At 39.0% G+C, this 22,393-nt stretch overlaps 1 protein-coding gene across 1 annotated transcript in view; it reads right to left on the bottom strand.

The window, feature by feature from the left end:
• CNTNAP5 (contactin associated protein family member 5) overlaps window positions 1–22,393 on the bottom strand; it is a 1,031,770-nt gene that overhangs the window by 40,386 nt on the left and 968,991 nt on the right. The window contains exon 21 of the mRNA XM_070769229.1: window positions 16,735–16,822. Within this exon, the coding sequence (XP_070625330.1) occupies window positions 16,735–16,822 (88 nt within the window). The remainder of the gene's footprint in view (window positions 1–16,734; window positions 16,823–22,393) is intronic.

The raw sequence follows: 22,393 nt of genomic DNA, 5'->3' as shown, positions 1-22,393 counted from the left end.
CTTGTTGTTTGTCTCTTTTATATGTAGTAGTGTGTGTGTGGGCTTCTCTTGTGACTCAGCAGGTAAAGAATCCGCCTGCAATGCAGAAGACCTGGGTTTGATCCCTGGGCTGGGAAGATCCCCTGGAGAAGGGAAAGGCTACACAGTCAGGTATTCTGGCCTCAAGAATTCCATGGACTGTATAGTCCATGGGGTTGTAAAGAGTTGGACACAACTGAGCAACTTTCACCCAGTGTGTATATGTTAATCCCAAACTCCTAATTTACTCTCCCCACCCCACCCCCACAGGGAACTATACACAATATCATATAATAACCTATATTGGAAAAGGATTTGAAAATTATACACACACACATTTACTTCTCCAGGGGATCTTCCTGACCCAGGGATCTACCCTGGGTCTCCCACATTCCTGGCAGATTCTTTACCATCTGAGCCACCAGGGAAGGCCCATATATATACACACATATATATAAGCACTTTTCTGTTCATTAGAAACTAACACACTGTATTTGGACTTCATTTTTAAAACATGAGGGGAAAAAAAGAAAATAAAGGATTCCTAAGTCAGACAGTACTTGGTCCACCTCATGCAAAGAGTTGACTCATTAGAAAAGACTCTGATGCTGGGAGGGACTGGGGGCAGGAGGAGAAGGGGATGACAGAGGATGAGATGGCTGGATGGCATCACCGACTCGATGGACGTGAGTCTGAGTGAACTCCGGGAGTTGGTGATGGACAGGGAGGCCTGGCATGCTGCAATTCATGGCGTCACAAAGAGTCAAACACGACTGAGCGACTGAACTGAACTGAACTGAAGTCAGACAGGGAAAGACAAATATGATATTACTTATATGTGGAATCTTAAAAAAATGGTAAAAGTGAACTTATTACAAAATAGAGTCACAGATGTAGAAAACAAACTTATGATTACCAAGGGAGAAATGTGGGGAGGGATAAACTGGGATATTGGGATTGACATTATACACTTCTATATATAAAACAGATAACAATAAGGACCTACTGTATAGCACAGGGAACTCTATTCAATAGTCTGTGATGATCTATATGGGAATTGAACCTAAAAAAAAGAGTGAATGTATGTATATGAATAACTAATTCACTTTGCTGTACAGCAGAAACTAGCATTGTAAATCAACTATACTCCAATAAATATTAATTAGAAAACAATTCCTCTGGTGGTTAGCCCATGTCTGACAGTTCCAGCTGCACTTTCTGATGGCCCACCTTGTGTCAGACTTCCATAATCATCTGAACCAATTATTTGCAATGAATCTCAATGTATTCTCTCTCACAAGTAGGCTTCACTGGTGGAATCCCAACTGATACAAGCAGATTCTAAATTTGAAGATTTGTCATTCAAAGGCCTTTGCTTTCTCTTAACCAGTTTTGCAACAATTCCCTCATAAAGATAGAAATCCTAGAGAAAGAGGAAATATTTCCAATCATTGTACTCTAGAACTTCAATCACCTGTAGGCATTGGAGAAATAAATGTTATGATGGGGTGGGATTATGACAGGTAGACAAGGAAATCCCTACAGCTGGGGTCAAGAATGATCACTGGAAAACAAACCCCCAAAATAAATAAATAAATAAGACTTGAAAGAACATTTCCCCAGCAGACCATTAGACCCATCCATCCTCCTTCCCAGATTGACTTTCAGAACCACTCACCCTCCAAGAGGGAGATTGGAAAAGTCTTTCTTAGGAAATATGCTTATTCCAAGAAGAATGACTCAAAGATGAAATTGGAGTTTTTTCTATTAAAGACTCAGTGCAGCCTTTCATGCAGCCCCCAATCAATGCATTATAACCACTCCATTCTTAAATACAAGCAGATAGCTCAGGGTCATCAAAAATGTGATGAAATCTAATAGGAGTGAGAAAGACCAACAGACACAACAGAAAAAGCAACTAAGGGAAAACAACTATGCAGAAATAAGCAAAAGAAAGGTAGATATGCATGCACAGATTGTTAAATATACTGAAAGTGATATGAAAAGATAATTCAACCTTGAAACCTCATGTTTATATCCAGGAGCTAAGCTGTTTGCCACATATAAAAGTTTTATTCACACCTTTCAAGAATCACCCTACTAACACATGTATCCAAAGGCTCCCACCTCCCACAACACAGCAAAGTAACCGCCACAGGACCGGAGATAATGTGAACTTCTGCTGGACTGGAAGATACAAATGAGATTTGGTGTTCAGAGATCTGGAGAAACTGATGCAATGTGCATTTGAGACACTTTCTAGTGGAAAAACACTCTTGCTTGACATAGCTAGAAATGATTTGTTTATAAACAAGGAAGGGCCTGATCTTACACTCAAGATCAGTAGGGGAACAGTATTCTGGCTAAAGGTGGTTTTACTTTTGTATACATTAATCCCAAAGTCCTAATTTATCCTTCCTCCCATTGAAAGTGAAAGTGAAAGTTGCTCAGTCATGTCCAACTCTTTGTGACTCCATGGACTGTACAGTCCATGGAATTCTCCAGGCCAGAATATTGGAGTGGGTAGCCTTTCCCCTTCTCCAGAGGATCTTTCCAACCCAGGGATCAAATCCAGGTCCCCTGCATTGCAGGCAGATTCTTTACCAGCTGAGCCACAAGGGAACCCCTTCCTCCCATTATCCCCCTTTGATGACCATAAGTTTGTTCTACGCCTGTGAGTCTGTTTCTGTTTCATAAATAAATTCCTCTGTGTCATATTTTAGACTCCACATATAAGCATATCAAATGATACTTGTTTTCCTTTTCTGACTTACTTCGCTTGGTATGATAATCTCTAGGTCCATCCATGTTGTTTGAAATGGCACTATGCCATTCCTTTTTTACAGTTGAATAATATTCTGCTGTCTAAATGTACTACATCTTATGTATCCATTTCTCTATTGATGGACATTTAGGTTGCTTCTGTGTCTTAGCTATTGTAAATAATGCTGCTGTGTACATTGGGGTGCATGTAGATGGTCTTATATTTGATTTTTCTTCTTAATGTTCTTAGAATCTAATTTCCACGAGTTAGAGTTCCATTGTTTTATTATTTCTGCTTGTGAGCAACTTTATGTCCCTACCTAGTCCCCTGGATTTTTTCAGGGCAGAAATAACCACATGCCCTTCTCCAGTCATCTCAGCACATCTAGCTACTGGAATATGCATCCCAGCAGAGGCTTGGCAAGTGTCAGCTGATAGACTGATGGGTTAACTCTCACACCTCCTCCAGTCTCCCTTGAGTTGACCTAGGGCACACCTGCTGGGATGGCGGCAGCTGAGCTCAGTTGTGACTGTGAAAAACAAGAGCTTCAGTTGCTCATCTGGTATTTGCCAACCACTGGGTCCAGTTCCATTACTCCACTCAAAACCCCTAAACTAAGTGTGGTTTAGGGAGACCGAGTGCCCAGTGTTGTCCAAGATGGTTTCATTTTTAGCACTGATAATCCCACGTCCCTGGAAATGACTGAGTCTTTGGCCAACCATTCTGAAAACAGGCAATCTGTCTGTAATACACTAATCAAAAGAGCTGTGTTTGTAAAATACACACAGAAAACAGAGCACAAAGACTTGTACTACTAGATGGTAGTGATAAAAATGTGGATAACAGCACATCTCTGCCTTCAAAGACTGTAGTTAACCCCAGGGAAACAGTTATACCCAGAGATAAGAAATACAAGTCTGGGGATTGTGAGCAAACCCAGGGCAGGGAAGACATCCTACAAAGTAGTGGACTGGTCTGTGGCTCTTCTCCCCGTACTGGATGATAAGCATTTCACAAATCCCAAAGCAGCTGAGCAGGCCTGGGGTGTTGGCTTAAAGGAGGAATACAAACTATCAGCTTTATAATCCATTGTAACATGCCCTGAGTGGGTAAACATGGGCTCAGGCTTGATCAGAATGGTTTAATTTCCCTCTGCAATGACTACACAGCTACCACTTTTTCTATTCTCTTGTGCTTACCTTTCCGGTCTACCTTATACTTCAACCCACCCACCCAGTAAATTACCTAGTTCTTCCAACTCTTGTTTTAAATTTCACTGTTATTCCCTTATTTTGTTCTTTCCCACTCAGAGGATGGGTTTTAGCATAACCTCCACATCAGTCTCTCCATCCTGCCCACATTTGACCTGTTACCCACAAAAGAACCAAAGAACCAACAGCAGCTCTGGCCATGAGACTTCCCTTAGATGGCTTCTCCCATCTATGTAATGAATTCTGGACTCCTTTGCAGAGCCCTGAAGATTCTTGGGAATATGGTCCCAAGTGAACTTTCCTCTTTTCCATTCCTCTCTTCTCCATGGCATAAACAAGACCATCTGAAGATAGCCTCTTCACTGTTCCTAGCATACTATTTCTGTCTCCCTGCTGTCTTCTTTGGTCTATACCATCTATAATCTAAGCTATGGTTTTTCCAGTAGTCATGTATGGATGTGAGAGTTGGACCATAAAGAAGGCTGAGAGTCAAAGACTTGATACTTGCAAATTGTGGTCCTGAAGACTCTTGAGAGTCCCTTGGAAAGCAAAGAGATCCAACCAGTCAATCCTAAAGGAAATCACCCTGAATATTCATTGGAAGTACTGATGCTGAAGCTCCAATACTTTGGCCACCTGGCATGAAGAACTAAATCTTTGTAAACTACTTTGATGCTGGAAAGATTGAGGGCAGGAGGAGAAGGTACAACAGAAGACGAGATGGTTGGATGGGATTACTGACTCAATGGACATGAGTTTGAGCAAACTCAGGGAGATAGTGAATGACAGGGAAGCCTGGAATGCTGCAGTCCATGGGTCACAAAGAGTTGGACATGAATTAGCGACTGAACAACAATCCATCTTTCCTTAGAACTCACTCCATCTCTTAAGACCACATCTGGCTTTGAGACCAGGGTAGGAGTTATCTCCTCCATGAGACTCTTCTGAATCATCTAAGCCAGAAATGTTCTCTCCCTCATAAGAATTCTAACTGCCCTTGATCTGCATAACACTTACCAAAATTACTCATATTGTAATTATTAAATGTGTCTTGTCTCCATAGATATGGATTTTATTACTTCAGGAACAATGATCCTTAGGCTATATCTCTTTAAAGTGTTCTGAGTTTCACTTAACATCTTTTTTTTTTTTTAATTTTTTTTAAATTTTATTTTATTTTTAAACTTTACATAATTGTATTAGTTTTGCCAAATATCAACATCTTGATTTGTACAAATAGTTTCTCAAATGGTATGCACTGAATGAGTTATCTGGGAATAATGCTAAGGAATCATTTTACCAATTTCAAACATTTAGATATTTTCTTTCAAGAAAGTTTTCACCTATGCAAAGCTTATACTCTATAGATATACATAGAGAAAATATACAGGAAAGGTAGAGCACATATCCAAGTTTGGGGGCAGATTCGAATAACCAGAAACTCCTCCTAAAGGATGAACTCAAACCAGGAATTTTCTCGATGTTCATGCTAATTTACTTATTTATCCTCCCAACAGGGAAGTCATCAATGTGCCTCTTTATCAAGGAAATAGTAGAGATCATTGGTATGTTAGCCACTGTTCTGAAATCTTGATTCTGATCACTGAGAATATCGTTGTGGAAATGAAATGGAAAAATACAGGGATTCAGATCAAATCTTTCCCAGAAGTGGATATCCTAAAATCACACCTGAGTGTAAAGGGGCTTCATGCTATTTTAATACTCCAAAAATTAAATCCCAATAGACTAAATGAATGGGGGCTTCCCAGGTGACACTAGTGGTAAAGAACCTACATGGTAATGCAGGAGTTGTAAGAGATGCAGTTTCAATCCCCTGGTCAGGAAGATCCCCTGGAGTAGAGCATGACAAGCCACTTCAGTGTTCATGCCTGGAGAACCCATGGACAAAGCAGCCTGGCAGGCTACAGTGCATAGGGTTGCAGAGAGTCGGACACAACTAAAGTGGCTTAGAACACACACACAGACTAAATGAATAACCAGTAACCAATGACTCTCTTTCTGCTTTGACTTCTTCTCTTTCTCCTTAAGAAAACAATCAGAATTCTAACCTATGCTGGCTCCACTTGTCCTTTTCAGCTTCTGACCCTTCCTGCCAAGCTTGGGATAGAGACCTAAAAGGCTGGTGCAGAGTTCATTAGTCTTAGCTTGGATCCTTTTCACTTCATTACCTTGTCAACACTGACATTTTTAACACGGGTCCAGATTCCCCAGGCAAAGGATAAACAAATCAATATAGTGCCATTGGCAAGAAAAAGGAATATCAGCCAAAGAAAATCAATAGGCAGCATGGCTATATTATCTCAAGAAAAATAGTTGCTGTTTTCAAATACCACCATGTGTCCAATGTGTCAGACACTTTACACACCCTATGTGTTATCTTTATAACAGATTGATTAAAAAATATTTCTATTCCTTTACAGATGAGGAAACTGGAGCTCAAAGAGGTGAACATAACAGTGATATAGCTAGTAATGACAATTATAGAGTTCAAGCTGCCAACTGTCTAATTCCAAACGCATTTTCTACATTTTCTACATCACAACCAGGCACCATTGTGACAAAAATACATTGTGTCTAAGGAACCTAGAGATTTTTACCCAAGATCTATTTGTAGCTGACTGTATAGTATGGAGCCCGTTAATAAGTAGTATAATGACCTTTCAGCTCCTTCAGCCGTAACATCTACATATTACACTTTTTTTTTTCCTTCAAGAGACATTATAGGAGTTTGGGGTTAGCAGATGCAAGCTTTTATAAAGAAAATGATAAACATGGCCCTTGCTACTATATAGCACAAAAAACTATATTCAATATTCTATTACAAATAATAATGGAAAAAATATGAAAAAAATAATGTATATATACATATATATAACTGAACCACTGTTCTTTATAGCAGAAATTAACATAATATTGTAAGTCATGTATATTTCAACAAATTTTTTAAAAAATAATTAAAAAAAACATTGTGAACACTTAATATGTGCCTGTAAATATGGTAGCAAGAAGGATAAAATCATAAATAAGATTCAGGTCCTCTCTTTGGAACTCCATGGTTACCTCATGCTGAGAGTGGGGAGGGGTGGAGGGGGTTGGCAACATCCTTAAAAGTCAGACTAGCCCCCACTTTCTGACTTACAGCTTTTTAGAGTCAGTCCCTACCATTCTCAGGATAAAACCTAGACTCTTAATATGGCTTGTGAGACTCACGGTGTTCTGGTTCTTGCTCACCTCTCTTGGCCCCATCATTTGTCCTCTTGCACTCTGATTCTCAGCTCCTGTGTCCAGAGATGCCACTTTTATTTATCTTTTGATCACCCAGGTAGAACTCACCTGGGTCCCTTCTCTGTTCATTCTCAACTTAGATTTCACTTCCTCCAAGGAAGTTTCAATGTCCCTTCTCCCTCTAGCATACCACACAGGTCACTCTGAGCTTACTTGTCTGCTTACTGGTCTATTTTCTCACTAGATTGTGAGTTCCTTGAGGGTACAGACTGTTCTTTACTTTCTGTATCAATAGTGCCTAGCTTGAGGTCTGGAAGACATTAGAGTCCAAGGTCATTCTTGAGAGAAAAGTATTTGGGTCAGATGGGATGACTTCTTATGCACTTATTACTGTTACTGCAAACATTTAATGAGTTTCCATTATGCCAGGCATCATATTAGCCACATTACCACTGAGTCTTCCAAATAGTAACAGACATTATTATAATAAATACCTACATTCCAATTGAGAAAAGTAAAGCTCAGAGAATTAAGTTATTTGTCCAGGTCAATTAGTCAGTATTAGACTTTGATTGGAATCGAGGGTGGATTCCAAAACCTTACCTACAATAAATATGCTATTCCCCCTCCAGAATTAAAGCCTGGCCCTAGAGTCTACTTTTAAGCCCATCATGGCTAAGGCTAGGGATACAAGGCTTTAATTTAGGAGCCCTCAACAGAAAACAGAGTGTGTTTTGTTTTGTTTTGTTTTGTTAATCTGGATTGTCTCATGTTATTTCTTAAAAACCAAAATAGGGCAGGACTGATTGGGAGTGCCAGATCCAGATCTCAATGTATGACTTTACATGCCAAGTCCACCCCTGGCTGCTTTTGTGACACTAGACAAGTCACTTAACCTCTGTGACACATTTTCCTCATCTATAATATATGAGTAATAATAGTACTTATCTTCTTGGGTTTTGGAGGAGAGAAAATTAGTTAACATAAGAGCTTAGCAATCTAAGTGTCCATGGTCAAATGAATGGATAAAGAAGGTGCAGTACATATATTTACAATGAAATATTTATTTTTGTTGTCATTTAGTCTCTAAGTCCCCATGGACAGAGGAGCCTGGTAGGTTATAGTCCTTTGCTAAGAGTCGGACACGACTGAGTGACTTCACTTTCACTTTTCACTTTCGTGCACTGGAAAAGGAAATGGCAACCCACTCCAGTGTTCTTGCCTGAAGAATCCCAGGGATGGAGGAGCCTGGTGGGCTGCCGTCTATGGGGTCGCACAGAGTCAGACAGGACTGACATGACTTAGCAGCAGCAGCAGCAGCAGCAGTCTCTAAGTCAGGTCTGACCCTTTGCAACCCCATGAACTACAGCCCACCAGGATCCTCCATCCATGGGATTCTCCAGGCAAGAATACTGAAGTGGGTTGCCATTTCCTTCTCCAGGGGATCTTCCAGACCCAGGAATCAAACCCACATCTCCTGCATTGGCAGCCAGATTATTTATCACTGAGCCACCAGGGAAGCCTACAATAGAATATTACTCAGCCATAAAAAAAGAATGAAATAATGCCATCTGCAGCAACATGGATGGGACCTGAGATGATCTTACTAAGTGAAGTAAATCAGAGAAGAATAAATATATGTGATATCACTTACATGTGGAATCTTAAAAAAAATTGATATGAGTGAACTTTTTATAAAACAGAAATAGACTCACCAACATAGAAAACAAACATATTGTTACCAAAGGTGAAACAGGGGGGAAGGATGAATTTCAAATTTGAGATTAATAGATATAATATATAAAATAAATAAATAACAAGGACCTACTGTGTAGCATAGGGAACTATATTCAATATCTTGTAATAAACTCTAATAGAAAAGAATCTGAAAAATAATATGTATTATACATATATATATATATATGTTTGTGTGTGTATATATATATGTGTGTGTGTGTGTATGTGTGTATAATGGAGTAACTTTGCTGTACACCTGAAACTATCACAATGCTAAATTAACTATACTTCAGTTAAAGTGTTAGTCACTCAGTCATGTCCAACTCTTTGTGACCCCATGAACTGTTGCCTTCCAGGCTCCTCTTTTCCATGGGACTATCTGGGCAAGAATACTGGAGTAGGTTGACATTCTCTTCTCCAGGGAATCTTCCCAACCCAGGGATCAAACTCGGGTCTCCTGCATTTGAGACATTGCAGACAGGTTCTTTACCTGATGAGCCATCAGGAAAGCCCACACTTCAATTAAAAATAAGGTAAAAATAAGACATAAGAGTTTAGATCTAGCACAGAGCAGAGCATTATTAAGTAATAATAAGCAATGTTATTATTATTATTATTATTACTCTTTATATAACAGTCATGTCATTGGATTCTGGTAAACCGCACAAAATAGCCTTTGTTAACACAGTCAAGAGAAGACATATAAAGTTTGTTAAAAGACATATAAAGTTTGGATTTTGCTTTTATAAAAAAATGCACTTGACTTTTACAAAGAAAGACAAGCATGCAGTAGGTCTGGGTTCTGATCATGCACTCATTCCTTTAAAATGTAAAATAAAATTACATTTTTCAATCAGGAGATAACACACATTCCTGTTCCATGAGGTGAACTAAATCATCTATTGCATATCCCATATTTTCTTCATATTCCATGAATAAAAGTGAAGTTCATTATTTTTAAAAGAAACAGAAACAAATCCCCTGCAGCCCAGCTGTGATTCAGTGTTGGTTATCTTTAAGTTAGAAAGAATAAGATGGGTATTTAGGAAGTTGGAATGATTACTGAAATATGATATTTCTAGATCTTTTAAAACACTTCATTCACAGAGAGTTCAGATTAGATTAACCTGAATTTTTTTCTTTCTTGGGGAAACTATCATTAACCAAATTTTGGATATAATATGAGACAATTACCCACAATATCAGAATTTGAATCAGGAAGGACTGTGCTTTGGAGGGGCTGTGGTTTGGAGATCTTTATATTTGCTAAAGAACTGCTGCTGCTGCCGCTGCTAAGTCGCTTCAGTCGTGTCTGACTCTGTGCGACCCCATAGATGGCAGCCCATCAGGCTCCCCCGTACCTGGGATTCTCCAGGCAAGAATACTGGAGTGGGTTGCCATTTCCTTCTCCAGGCTAAAGAACTAGGAATGGCCAAAAACAAAGTGAAATATTATTTAATAAACCTATGCTTTCAAAATGAAATAATTTTTTCCAGGAGTCTCTTTGAAAGCTACAAACTTGTTACAAAGAAGATAACAAGCATTTCTTAAAAGAGGGACTCTCAACTATTCTTTTTTTGTTGCAACACACTGGGATTGTTGCAACACACTTGGACTGTTGTTTGATGTATACAAACACAATGCAGTTCCCAAATTATGCACAACTCCAAGTCTATCTCTCCTGGTGAAAAGAGGTAGCAGAATGTGGATGAAGAAACCAATGCTATTACTGGATTATTCTTGATTCCTCCTCTCTAGCAAGAATACTTTGGCTTCCTTTTGAGAAATAAGCATCTCCTTGTTCTTAATATGCGTGGTTGATATTGACCTGAACCCTTCACCCATCCAGAGCACAGTCGGGTGCATAATCCGATCACGAACACCCAGTGCATTCCCAATCCCTTGGACACTGTCATCATTTGCAACTGTCACTTGACACAAATTGCTCCTTTGAGATTCAATCCAGAATTTTTTCTGGAAATTTTAGAAAGGAGAGGCTTTCTTTCCACCAGGGCTGTTGAAATAATAGTCATGAAGCATGGAACTGCTGATTCAACTTTTGTTACCATTGAAATTCTGCCTGAGAATAAAGCCCCATAGAGAGGTAAAGAGGGTAAGAGGTGGAAAGAGAACAGACAGACAGATAGATAAAGGCTGCATCACAGTCACATTTGAACTCCTGAACCCAGCTGTGCCTGAAGCAAAACTTACACTCTGAAGCTTCCATTTTCACCAATTATCTTACAGTCACTATTTAAACTGGTTAAAGCTGATATACCATTAAAACAGTCTTAACTCACTCCCATCTTCAAGGCTCACCATGGTTCAGAATTGCTCTTTTAGAACGCATTTGAGTCCATTTTGGAAGTTACCTTTATAACAACTTTTCTAGACTCATTAAAATAAAACTAGAAACAAAGCAAAACACAGTTATCCTCTATTTTGCCATGATCTTCAAAAATCAAAAGATTCTAACATGTATGGAGCATGTGCTAAATATCAAATACTTCAAATACTTTGTATATAGTGTCTTATGGAATGCTTACTTAAATCTATGAATTAAATGCTACCATCCTCATTTTACTGACAAGGGACTATAGACAGATTTGACACTTCACAATGGTCATACAACAGTAAGAAAGCCAAACATGAGTTAGTCTCTAAAAAGCTGCGCATGCTTCACTCTGTAATTTTGCTTTTAAATTTAATATCATTTGCACCAGTTTTGAATCAGATGGAGGGCCCAACTATTTAGAAAATTTAAAAAAAAAAAGAGTACAGTCTTACAAAACAAGTACTTTGAAATAGCCACCTTTCCTTTATATGCATAAATTTTGCTGCATTGTCTAAAAATGGCAGCCATAACTCCACCTACAAAATGCTTGAGAAATGATTTAACGTGAGCACAATCACAAATTCAGACAACAATGCTCTGATATTGCAGAAAACACAGTAGGTGTGATGTTCAAAACTGAGGGATTTGGGAGAGTCAAAGAATCCTGTTCTCCAGACACAATCAGAATTCACTTCATATGGACAAGCTCAAAGCACAGGCAAGTACTCACAGCTAGCCCTGCAATTCCTAGATTAACTGGACTTTTGCAGATTGAGAAGGAATTCTTCCAATTTCTACATGGCTTCTTAAGGCCAAGTGAATTTTGAAGCTACCTGGGCAAACAGGCATCAAAGCAGAAGAATAATGTCTCTGCCAACTGTGAGGTTTAGCCTACCAAACTGGCAAGTAGGCAAAAGAAATTGATAAATGAATAATCTTGTAAGTATGCCCTGAGTGCAATTAGCATTTGAATGTCTATGTGGAATCTGGCAGCTACAGTTTAAAAACAGTATACAATTCCTTTCCATATAAGCTTGAAGATGTTTCTATATTTTAAAAAGTAATGGCTTCTTAAATCTGCAGTATAGTAAGAGTCTCCACTCAGGAAGAAAATAATAATAATGATAATAATAAGTTCATTCATTTTTAGCTTCAATGCTATATATATATATATATATATATATATATAAACTTTGCCATTAAATTTAATTATATACTCTGGAACAGTAAATTAAGAGAAACCAGGACTAAAAAACATAAAACAAAAATAAAAAGCAAACAAAAAATGTACAGTTCCTTTTAGAAGTTTCATACTTACTAAATTTCTAAATCTGACTGAATGTTCCTGCACCAATGCTAAATTGGATAGACATAGAAACATACAGGTAATTCACACTATCTGAATCTAAGGAATGCAGTTCTATATTTCTAAAGAGTTCAGTAATTTTTCAAAAAGATGATCTTGTTCAAAAGGGTGACTTCCCTAAATAAACAGATTTTTTTTCTTTTTAATGCTATTTTCCCTTCAATCTATTCATGTAATAGACCAGAAACAAGAAGTTTTTTTTCTTAAAAGTCAAAGAATGTCAGTAAACAAAGGAACAAAGCTAACAACAGCCCATGATTTACCAGGGGTAAACACACACAATGCAATTTTAACGTCAATGATTACGTCTTCTATTTTCCTCTATATCACAGGAATTTTCAGGAAAGACATGCTTACTCATCTTGTTATCTATATAGCACATATCATGTAGAACCATCATTGGTGCTAAATAAATACCTTCTAGAATGATGAATTTGCCCTTTCTCTTAAAGAAAGAAAATGAATACATGAGTTGCTTTACAATGGAATGCTATTACTGAGGAAAACTGGAACAGATTTGCTATACTTACTTGCCTTTGGTATATACTATGAAAAAATGCCTGCAAATACTTGTTTTAGATTTGAAAATGTCCAACACAATGCTAGACATTTCTAAAGTTGTGGAGTAGGGTTGCATTTGTTATAAATACTACATACCCATTTCTGCACCATCCCTACCTACAGCAAATATTCCTACTCCAAGTTCTTTCTGATGCATGAGACTTCCTTTCAAAAGGTCTGCAGGACAGATGTCCCTTCTTAATAATGAACCTAATGTTCATATCATCTTCTCTCACCTCTAGATACAGACCTTTCAAAGACCAGAAGTATGGAGGTTAATTATGGATCCAAATGCTCTGCTCTACTTGTAGCCATTTGGATGGGAAGAAAGGTGGGCAGGCAGGGGTTTTCCACACTTGGTCCAGTGAAGACATTTTATTGGATACTCTTCCTCAACAATAACCTAATCTTTTCTAAAACAAAATGACAAGCTGGCCCGCAATAATTTAGTGCGTGCTCAGTTGCTCAGTCATGGCCAACTCTTTGCCACCACAGGGACTGTAGCCCACCAGGCTCCTTTGTTCATGGAATTTCTCAAGCAAGAATAATGGAGTGGGTTGCTGTTTCCTACTGCAAGGGATCTTCCCAACCTAGGGATTGAACCCACATCTCCTTCATCTTCTGCACTGGCAGACAGATTCTTACCCACTGAGCCACCCAGCAAGATAATTTAGTACAAGGTACAGTAATTTAGTAACTCGCTTTAAATTTTCTTCCTTTAAGTCTTACATATTAGGGGTTTAGTTCAAAAGACAAAAATGCCATAGGAATGTCATACACAGTGTCAAGATTAACGGAAAGAAATTTTAAATAAGAGGATGTTTTTAGAGCTGCCATTGCAAAGCAGGTAACACAAAAACAGCCCAAGCTTGGTGAGCCTACAACCCTAGGAATCTCTCCTCTCAAAATTCTTCTGAAATGTGGATTCAGTGGCTCAAGATAAATTTAGGTATGAGGGGACATGTAATATACTAGATACTCAAAAAAGTAATTCTGCTTCATTAAAACCAAACAACACATTTTTAATATTTTGTTAAGCTACAGGAAACAAAGAAGGATCCTAAGCTTGGGGAAGATTTTAGGGGAAAGAAACGCAAAACCAAGACAGTAAGTCATCAGCCAACATTAAGTTTGCATCCAGGAGAGTACCGGAATCATCTTGAAGAACAGGAGTCCTGGCCTCGACCTGTTACTAAGTGAAGATAGTCAACTTAAAATATTCACATTGAAACCAGTGAAAATGGACAAGAAAAATAAAATCACCTAACAGAAAAAAGAATAAGTCTGAGGTTTATCTAGTGCAGGTCAAAGCTAATTGAGTAGAGAGAATAAGAAAGAAGCATTAAAGAGATGCTGAGAATTTTTGAGAGCTAATGAATAGATACATATGAATAATACATATGAACTAGATACACAGAAACTAATGAAGAAATACAAGAAACATAAACATATCAACTAAGAGAATTAAATAGAAGTCTACAATCAGACATATGGTAATAAAACTATCAAACACCAAATTTAAAGAAATGACCTTAAAAATAGGTTTAGGGTGTTGGGTGTGGGGGTGGTCAGTGTATTTTCAAAGACAGGACAGACTGACAGCCAGCTTTTCAACAGTCACATCAGATGATGGAAGAGTAGAGTCCAGTGATGTGCTGGTGAGGGTTTAACCTGGCTGCCAAGGACCCCAAGGACCCTGATTTGTAGCATTTCTGAGATACATGGAATAGAAACTCCTAGGTTGGCCAATTTCAAACTACCATTGTGAAATCACCACATGCAGAATTGCGCAGGGATATGTATAACAGGTTCTTATGAGCCAGTGTGAGCGGGTCCATCACACCCACGAATAAATCCTTAAGATATAAGGGAAAGATGTCCTTCAATGTTGAATTACATGTCTAGCAAAATTGTCTTCCAGGAATAAAGGTGTAAAATGAAAGACTTATTTTCAGATAAAGGACCACTTATACAGAAAAAAATTCAAAAGAATTTACATCAGAAAGAAGGAAATTAAATCTGGCAGAAAGTAAAAGGTTTTGGAACAACAAATTAATGACTACACTGGTAAGTCAAAAAAGCAGTGTCTATATAAAGTAATAATTATTATTAGTAGGAGGGGAAATAGAATAAGAAATAAACATAAAATTCAACCTACAAGTTGGTCAGTGTTGATTGGCTCATTCAACTGTCATTTTGGAAGGTAAAACTGACATTTTCCAGACCTAATAGCAGATAGATTTCTGGATGCACATTATGTTCTGGAAACTAGATACAATGTATGGATCTGGAAGGCTGTAGTGGGACAGGAGTCATTTTTTCTGCCTTTTCAGCTTTTTCTACTGGCCAGCAAAGTCATGGTAACTTGAAGTCTTTTCTCTGCCGCCATTTTAAAGGAGTTTTCCACCTATTGGATGCTAACACACAGCACTGCATCAGTGACTGCTTGGTAGTTAAGGGCTTCCCATTCATCAGCTCAGAACTGCTGGGGAGTCACTCAAAAAGACTAACAGGAATGCACTCTATAAGTGCTGTCACAATTTTGTAAGCAAGTTATTTCCTGAGTTAAATACATTCCTGCTTAAAATGTTTCCAGTTATGAATGTTTTCTGCACTGTGTTGTGACTGAGAGAATAGAAAAGAACATGCTAGAATCACAGGAAAAGTTGAGCAATTAGAAAATAAAGAGGCAGAAACAAACCCAACCACCCAAAGAACCCAAAAATGCACAGGGGCTTACATTTGCCAATTTATAAAACAGAAGATGGCCAGATTGAATGAAAATGCAATATTTGTTTGTCTACTCTCCACAAGATCCTATATAAGGCTCAAAAAAAAACAAAGAAAAAAAAGACTGAAAGGGAAAATAAGGAAAATGATAAACCATAAGCCAGGCAAATACTAACTAAAGCACAACTGAATTAGCTATATTAATAACAGACAAACTAAAGTACAGAGACATTAAAATTAAAAAATATTACTTCAGTGTGAAAAAACGTTCATCAAGAAGATACAAAAATTTCAATCTTGCTTACACCTGATAAAAGTCATCATTTCATATAAAATGAAAATTGACAGAACTCCCTGTAGAATAAAAAAAAGCATCCATTATTGTCGTAGGACAATCTTTTGAATTTTTGATGAATTAGGAAAGAGATTAAGGATTTATAGAGTTAAATAATTGGGTTGTAAATCCTTAATTTCTTTAAGTGAAATTTATGTGAATTTAACTAAAAAAATTGAGTAAACATTGTAAATAGAAATTAAGTAAAAAATAATTATTTTAGTGAATTGCTCTGTTCATTTATGTTACTCAAGATTCTATAAAGTAGATGTAAATGCTGGTTTCTGCTCCCTCCACACACGCTTTCCTGTCTCCACAGGACTCTTGGTCCTACGTGTTGGATATTATCTAGATCTTGTTGCTTTTCCCTGAAGAAAGTTATTTATTATTTATTTTATCAAGGCCAGAAAGACATGGACTAGAAGAGCAAACCTGTGACTTTGCCCAAGGTGAGGGACCTCATAGCCCTGAACTCGACTTCTGGGGAGAAGTTATAACTGAGTCGGAGTTGTTGATCCATCTGCAAGAAAACAGAAAACAGAAGAGGCATCAGCAGAGGTCCTCACATCCAAGGCGTAAAACACTCCTGTCTGAAAATAGCTGGAAAACACAGGCAGGGCAGACACCTCTCTGGGATTTTTCTCCCTGGAGAAATGAGAAATGTCTCACTAATTCTCCCACAATGCACATAAAATAACCCTTTCTTTCTTTATTGGTGAAATAAAGGCTTTCACACAAGTCTTCTCCCTGGGAAATTCTGTACAGCTTTTGACAGGTATTTATCTCCCCACTGAGATTTTCTCACCAAATTCTTTGCTGCAAAGAAGCAAACAAATGAAGCCTTTTAGGAAGGACCCTGCAGGATTAACAAGAAGAGGAAAGCAGGTTTTCATTTCCAACTCTCCCTCCTCCCCATTTGGTCCTTAAAACCTTTACCTCCTCCTTTGCTCCAACTGACCTGGCCTTAGTCAGGTGTGCCCTGGGGGATTTTCCTAAGAGAATATATTTCAGTTTGACAAAAGGTTTGAGTCTGGGAAGGGGAGACTAGCTGAACAGCTGCCACCAGCATGAGCAGCTGATAATTCCATTTTGCAGGTGAATAAAAGCCACCAGGGGGATTCTTTGGAACTTTATTTCTGAGATCATCCTTTAGGGAACCTTCCTTTCCACACACGTTAATTCCAGTTCCGTCTCTTTATTCTCTCCATTTCAAGGCATGGGTCCCCATCCATCCCTAGGTTTTTCTTTCTAGTCAAAGCCTACCATTTTTTCCAGGGTCTGTCACAGCTCATCTGTAGGAAGAGAAGACTAAGACCCCTTCAGCTGTGTGCCTGTCCCAGGGTTGCCTTTGGGGAGCAGCTGACTGGGAGCCTGGTATCCCTAGCTCCTACTGCTGGACCCTCCTTCTGCACCCACTCCAGCCCAGACAGACCCTCCTCCAGGAACCTCTGGGTCCTGAAGTAGTTTCTGCTGTGAAAAAAATAAGTGGCTATGACTTGTAGTATGTGATTGTAGGCTTTATTCCTTTTTCATACATGGAAATATGCTTTAATAATACTTGTTGTTTATTGAACACTTGGTATGTATGAGACATCATACTAAAGTATCTTTCAAAATGCATTCTTACCTAGAATACTGTGAAATAGACATTATTATCCCTCTAGTACAGATGGTGGAAATGATGTCACAGAGATCACAACTTTGGCCAATGCCACACAGCATTACATAGCAGGGACTCCTTGTCACATGGCCTGCCAACCACACAGTATGGCATTTACTTTACTTGTCCATGCCTCTCTAGATGTATGAGCAGCTGGTAGACAATCACTGTATGTTCTTATTTCTGAATTTCTACAAAATTCATTCAATAACCATTTGAGTATCTACTCTGTGCCAGACACTTTTCTAAGTTCTCCCATGCTCCCAGAGTTCATCTCCTCTAGGAAGCTCTCCTTGAAGCTTTAGTTAGATTAATTGATCCTATTCTCTGTTCTCATGGTACCTGCCCCCCGACCTCTAACCTTGCATTTAAGATGCTGTATTGTAATGACAGCAAGGAGATCAAACCATTCAACTCTAGAGAAAATCAACCCTGAATATGCATTGAAAGGACTGATGCTTAAGCTCCAATACTTTGGCCACCTGATGGGAAGAGCTGACTCATTGGAAAACACCCTGATACTGGGAAAGATTGAGGGCAAGAGAAGGAGATGACAGAGGAGGATTTCATTAGACGGTATCATTAACTCAGTGGATACCAGTTTGAGCAAACTCCAGGAGAAAGTGAAGGACAGGAAGCCTGGTGTGCTGCAACTTGTGGGGCTACAAATAATCGGACAGGATTTAATGAGTGAACTACAATTGTAATGATCTGTGTGCTCTCCCCATCTCATTTTTCTCCACTAAGCTATTGGCTCTTTGAAGATGTGGACATTTTATTGATACATGTTTTCTATATGGCCTATTACAATAACTGGAAAAGTAACTCCAAACAGATGTTTGCTGAATGAATAAATAGATATCCTGTGTTGATTCTCTTTCTATCTTGTGGGCTATGGAGCATCCAGTGCATCACCAGGATGCCTCTGGCTGCCCTGGTAGCCTCTACATCTTACATACAACACAGGGATTTTCATACGCGTGGTCCCCATCTGTAATCTTTTAATGCTCCGATTCAGTCCTGCCTTGAAGGAGTTTTCTCCCTGCCTTATCTCAGAACTCTCACCTGTTCTCTGGAATTGCCCCTTTCAGCAGGGGGCAGGGTTCCTCCTCTCATGATTTGTTACTTAGGTTGGAGAGGAGGCCAAAGTGAGTGGGAATTTCCTGCTGAGAAGAGAGCAGTAGGATTCTTAGAACTAAAGGCTGAGCTGAGATTTCTTTAGCTTCTGACTCTAACTTCTTCTCCAGGCTTCAAAGATCAAGTGATTCCCTCAACATTGTCACATTGTGTAGAAGACCTAATTGTTCTAGTACAGGAGTCATTCCTGATCTACTGTTATCCTTTATGGGAACTTACCTGGTCCTTTCCACTTTAATCAGATGATAAACAAGGGTGAGAAGGAGGTGAATGACACTCAATTATTTTGTTTCAGTTCGGTTCAGTTCAGTTGCTCAGTCCTGTCCGACTCCTTGCGACCTCAGGAGCCACAGCACACCAGGCCTCCTTATCCATCACAAACTGCTGGAGTCCACCCAAACTCATGTCCATTGAGTCGGTGATGCCATACAACAATCTCATCCTCTGTCGTCCCCCTCTTCTCCTGCCCTCAGTCTTTCCCAGCATCAGGATCTTTTCAAATGAGTCAGCTCTTCCCATCAGGTGGCCAAAGTACTGGAGCTTCAGCTTCAACATCAGTCCTTCCAATGAACACCCAGGACTGATCTTCTTTAGGATGGACTGTTTGGATCTCCTTGCAGTCCAAGGGACTCTCAAGGGTCTTTTCCAACACCACAGTTCAAAAGCATCAATTCTTCAGTGCTCAGATTTCTTTATAGTCCAACTCTCACATGACTACTGGAAAAATCATAGCCTTGACTAGATGGACCTTTGTTGACAAAGAAATGTCTCTGCTTTTTAATATGCTGTCTAGGTTTGTCATAACTTTCCTTCCAAGGAGCAAGTGTCTTTTAATTTCATGGCTGTAATCACCATCTGCAGTAATTTTGGAGCCCAAAAAAATAAAGTCAGCTGCTGTTTCCCCTGTTTCCCCATCTATTTCCCATGAAGTGATGGGACTGGATGCTATGATCTTAGTTTTCTGAATGTTGAGCTTTAAGCCAATTTTTTCACTCTCCTCTTTCACTTTCATCAAGAGGCTCTTTAGTTCTTCTTCACTTTCTGCCATAAGGGTGGTGTCATCTATATATCTGAGGTTATTGATATTTCTCCCAGCAATCTTGATTCCGGGTTGTGCTTCCTCCAGCCCAGCGTTTCTCATGACGTACTTGTTTAAGTATTAGATAAGGTATGGAGACAAAGGTACAATGAGTCAAAGAAGGCTTGGGATACTTTGGGAATGGATTCCAGTCCTTAAGTGGAGTGAGTGCACATGGGGGCACCCCTAGTACTGGCTCAGGTGCTGGGTTACCTATTTGAAAAGCTTAGCAAATGCACAGAGCAAAGGCAAAAGGCCAGGGGTGGAGGGGAGTGGGTAGTTACCATAAACATTTATTTCGAGGACATCGACTTTATGATAGGGGCTAGGCAATCATTGAAGTCTTCAGTGAGAAATACATTGTTTTGTTATACTTCTTTATGTTCATTCTATGTTTTAGTGTTGTTTTTCTTTTTAATTACTCTTGGTGAGGTGGTGAGAGAGTGAAGTATCACAATCTTTTCAAGCTTAGATGCCTAAAATTTGTAATCTGGCCTGGAGAAGGGCTTCCCTGGTGGCTCAGCTGGTAAAGTAGCTTTGTTGATCTTAGAACTGAGGATAGCAGTGGCCTTGTCAAGTCATTAAATGAGATTAAAAGAGATAGGAAAAGGAAGGAAATTGAACAAACCTTTTTCTTTTGAGTAAGCCCTAGACACCAGGCTTCATGCTTGGTCCTTTAGTTATGTTCTTGCTTTCCTATAATGGTTACCAGAACTGACTGAATTCAGCTGCATTTGTACCCCAGCCAATCCCCATAACATTCAAACTTTTTTTTAATAGCTAAATAGACTGAGCCTCAGAAAGGTGAATAGCAAATCTAAGATCTTATAGGAGATGGAGCAGGAATTCACACATAAGTCTGTCCCGAACTAGGGATCCCTCTCTTAATCTCAGAATCTTCAACTCTCAAAGGAAGTCATTGATTCCATGCTTTCAAAATGTCGGGCTCCCTCCATCTTTACAGCTGGTAGTTGTGCTGGCATTTTGGTAAACAGGTTTAATTTGTTTAATGTCATTAATATATTTTAAAGAGAGGCACTGAAGTCTACCTCAACCACCATGGGGGCACATGTGCTTTTAAAACCACTGGTCAAATTACAATTCTCAAATTATTACCAGGGTTTCTTACTCTTGGCTGTAGCCCAGTCCCTACAGATTCCTTCCAAAGTCACATAGAGCAGAGAGGAGAAGGTTCAATAACTCAAGGTCCCGAGGTGGTAGGAGAATGTGTTCTTACCCACTGGAGGCCTCTGGCTGGCTGAGCATAGCGATAACCATCTACCCTCTCCTTATAACTGCTTCTGAATAATGCCTGAGACCAGGCAGTAGCTTATCCTTTTCTGTTTTCAGTAAACAGTTTGTTCTTTTATTTTCCCCATTGCTTTTGTTTGTTTGGGGGTTTTGTTATTGTTTTAATTTGGCTACCCAGAGCCATATGGGATCATAGTTCCCTGACCAGGGATTGAACCCATGCCCTTGGCAGTGAAAGCCCAGAGTTCAACCACTGGAAGGCCAGAGAATTCCCTAGGGCTTTTCTAAGTGGGGAGGAAGGAGAAGAAATAAGATGCAGGGGGAGGGGGGGGGGAGTGGGAGTGTCACAGAGACAACTATGTTATGTGACTGTTTTAACAAATTGATTTAAATTTAAAAAACAAAATAGGTCTCTGCCTCCATTTCTTTCTGCTATTTTTGTGCTTTTGAAATGCTACATCTTCCACTGATTGTGCTTCAACCACTGCTTGTGCTTATCATTGGCTATTAATTTGGCTGGTGGGAAATCTAGATGGAGAAGAGGGAATATCCCATTGTTCTCTCACCTCTCTGTTTGTGTTTTCATTGATGGAAAAGAAGACAGGAAATAGAAAAAGAGAAAGAGCCATTTATACAAATGCCCACCAGCATGCACCCCAGGTGTCTCACCACAGCCTCATTCAAGACATCTTCCAACAAGAAATCATCATTTCATCTCTATCTTCTAGTCTGACCTCAATCCAAAGACCTTTACCACTTATTTTAAGAGTCAATGCTACAGTCAATGCTATTAAATTATAATCACTCAAGGATTGTGATTTGTCTCCTATATTTGCCAATTATTCATGAACTTCCACCCAATCAAGAAAATGAACAGTCAGTCTTGACTTGAGTCTTGACTCATCATCCATATCCAGAGGGTCACCCAAGGTTACCAATGTTCCGTCCAGATTTTTCTCAAGTCC

Source organism: Bos indicus, chromosome 2, assembly GCF_029378745.1.
Source record: "Bos indicus isolate NIAB-ARS_2022 breed Sahiwal x Tharparkar chromosome 2, NIAB-ARS_B.indTharparkar_mat_pri_1.0, whole genome shotgun sequence".
NCBI classification, from domain to species: domain Eukaryota; kingdom Metazoa; phylum Chordata; class Mammalia; order Artiodactyla; family Bovidae; genus Bos; species Bos indicus.
Note: the sequence above shows the minus strand (reverse complement) of the source record. Positions and strands in the feature narration are given on the sequence as shown.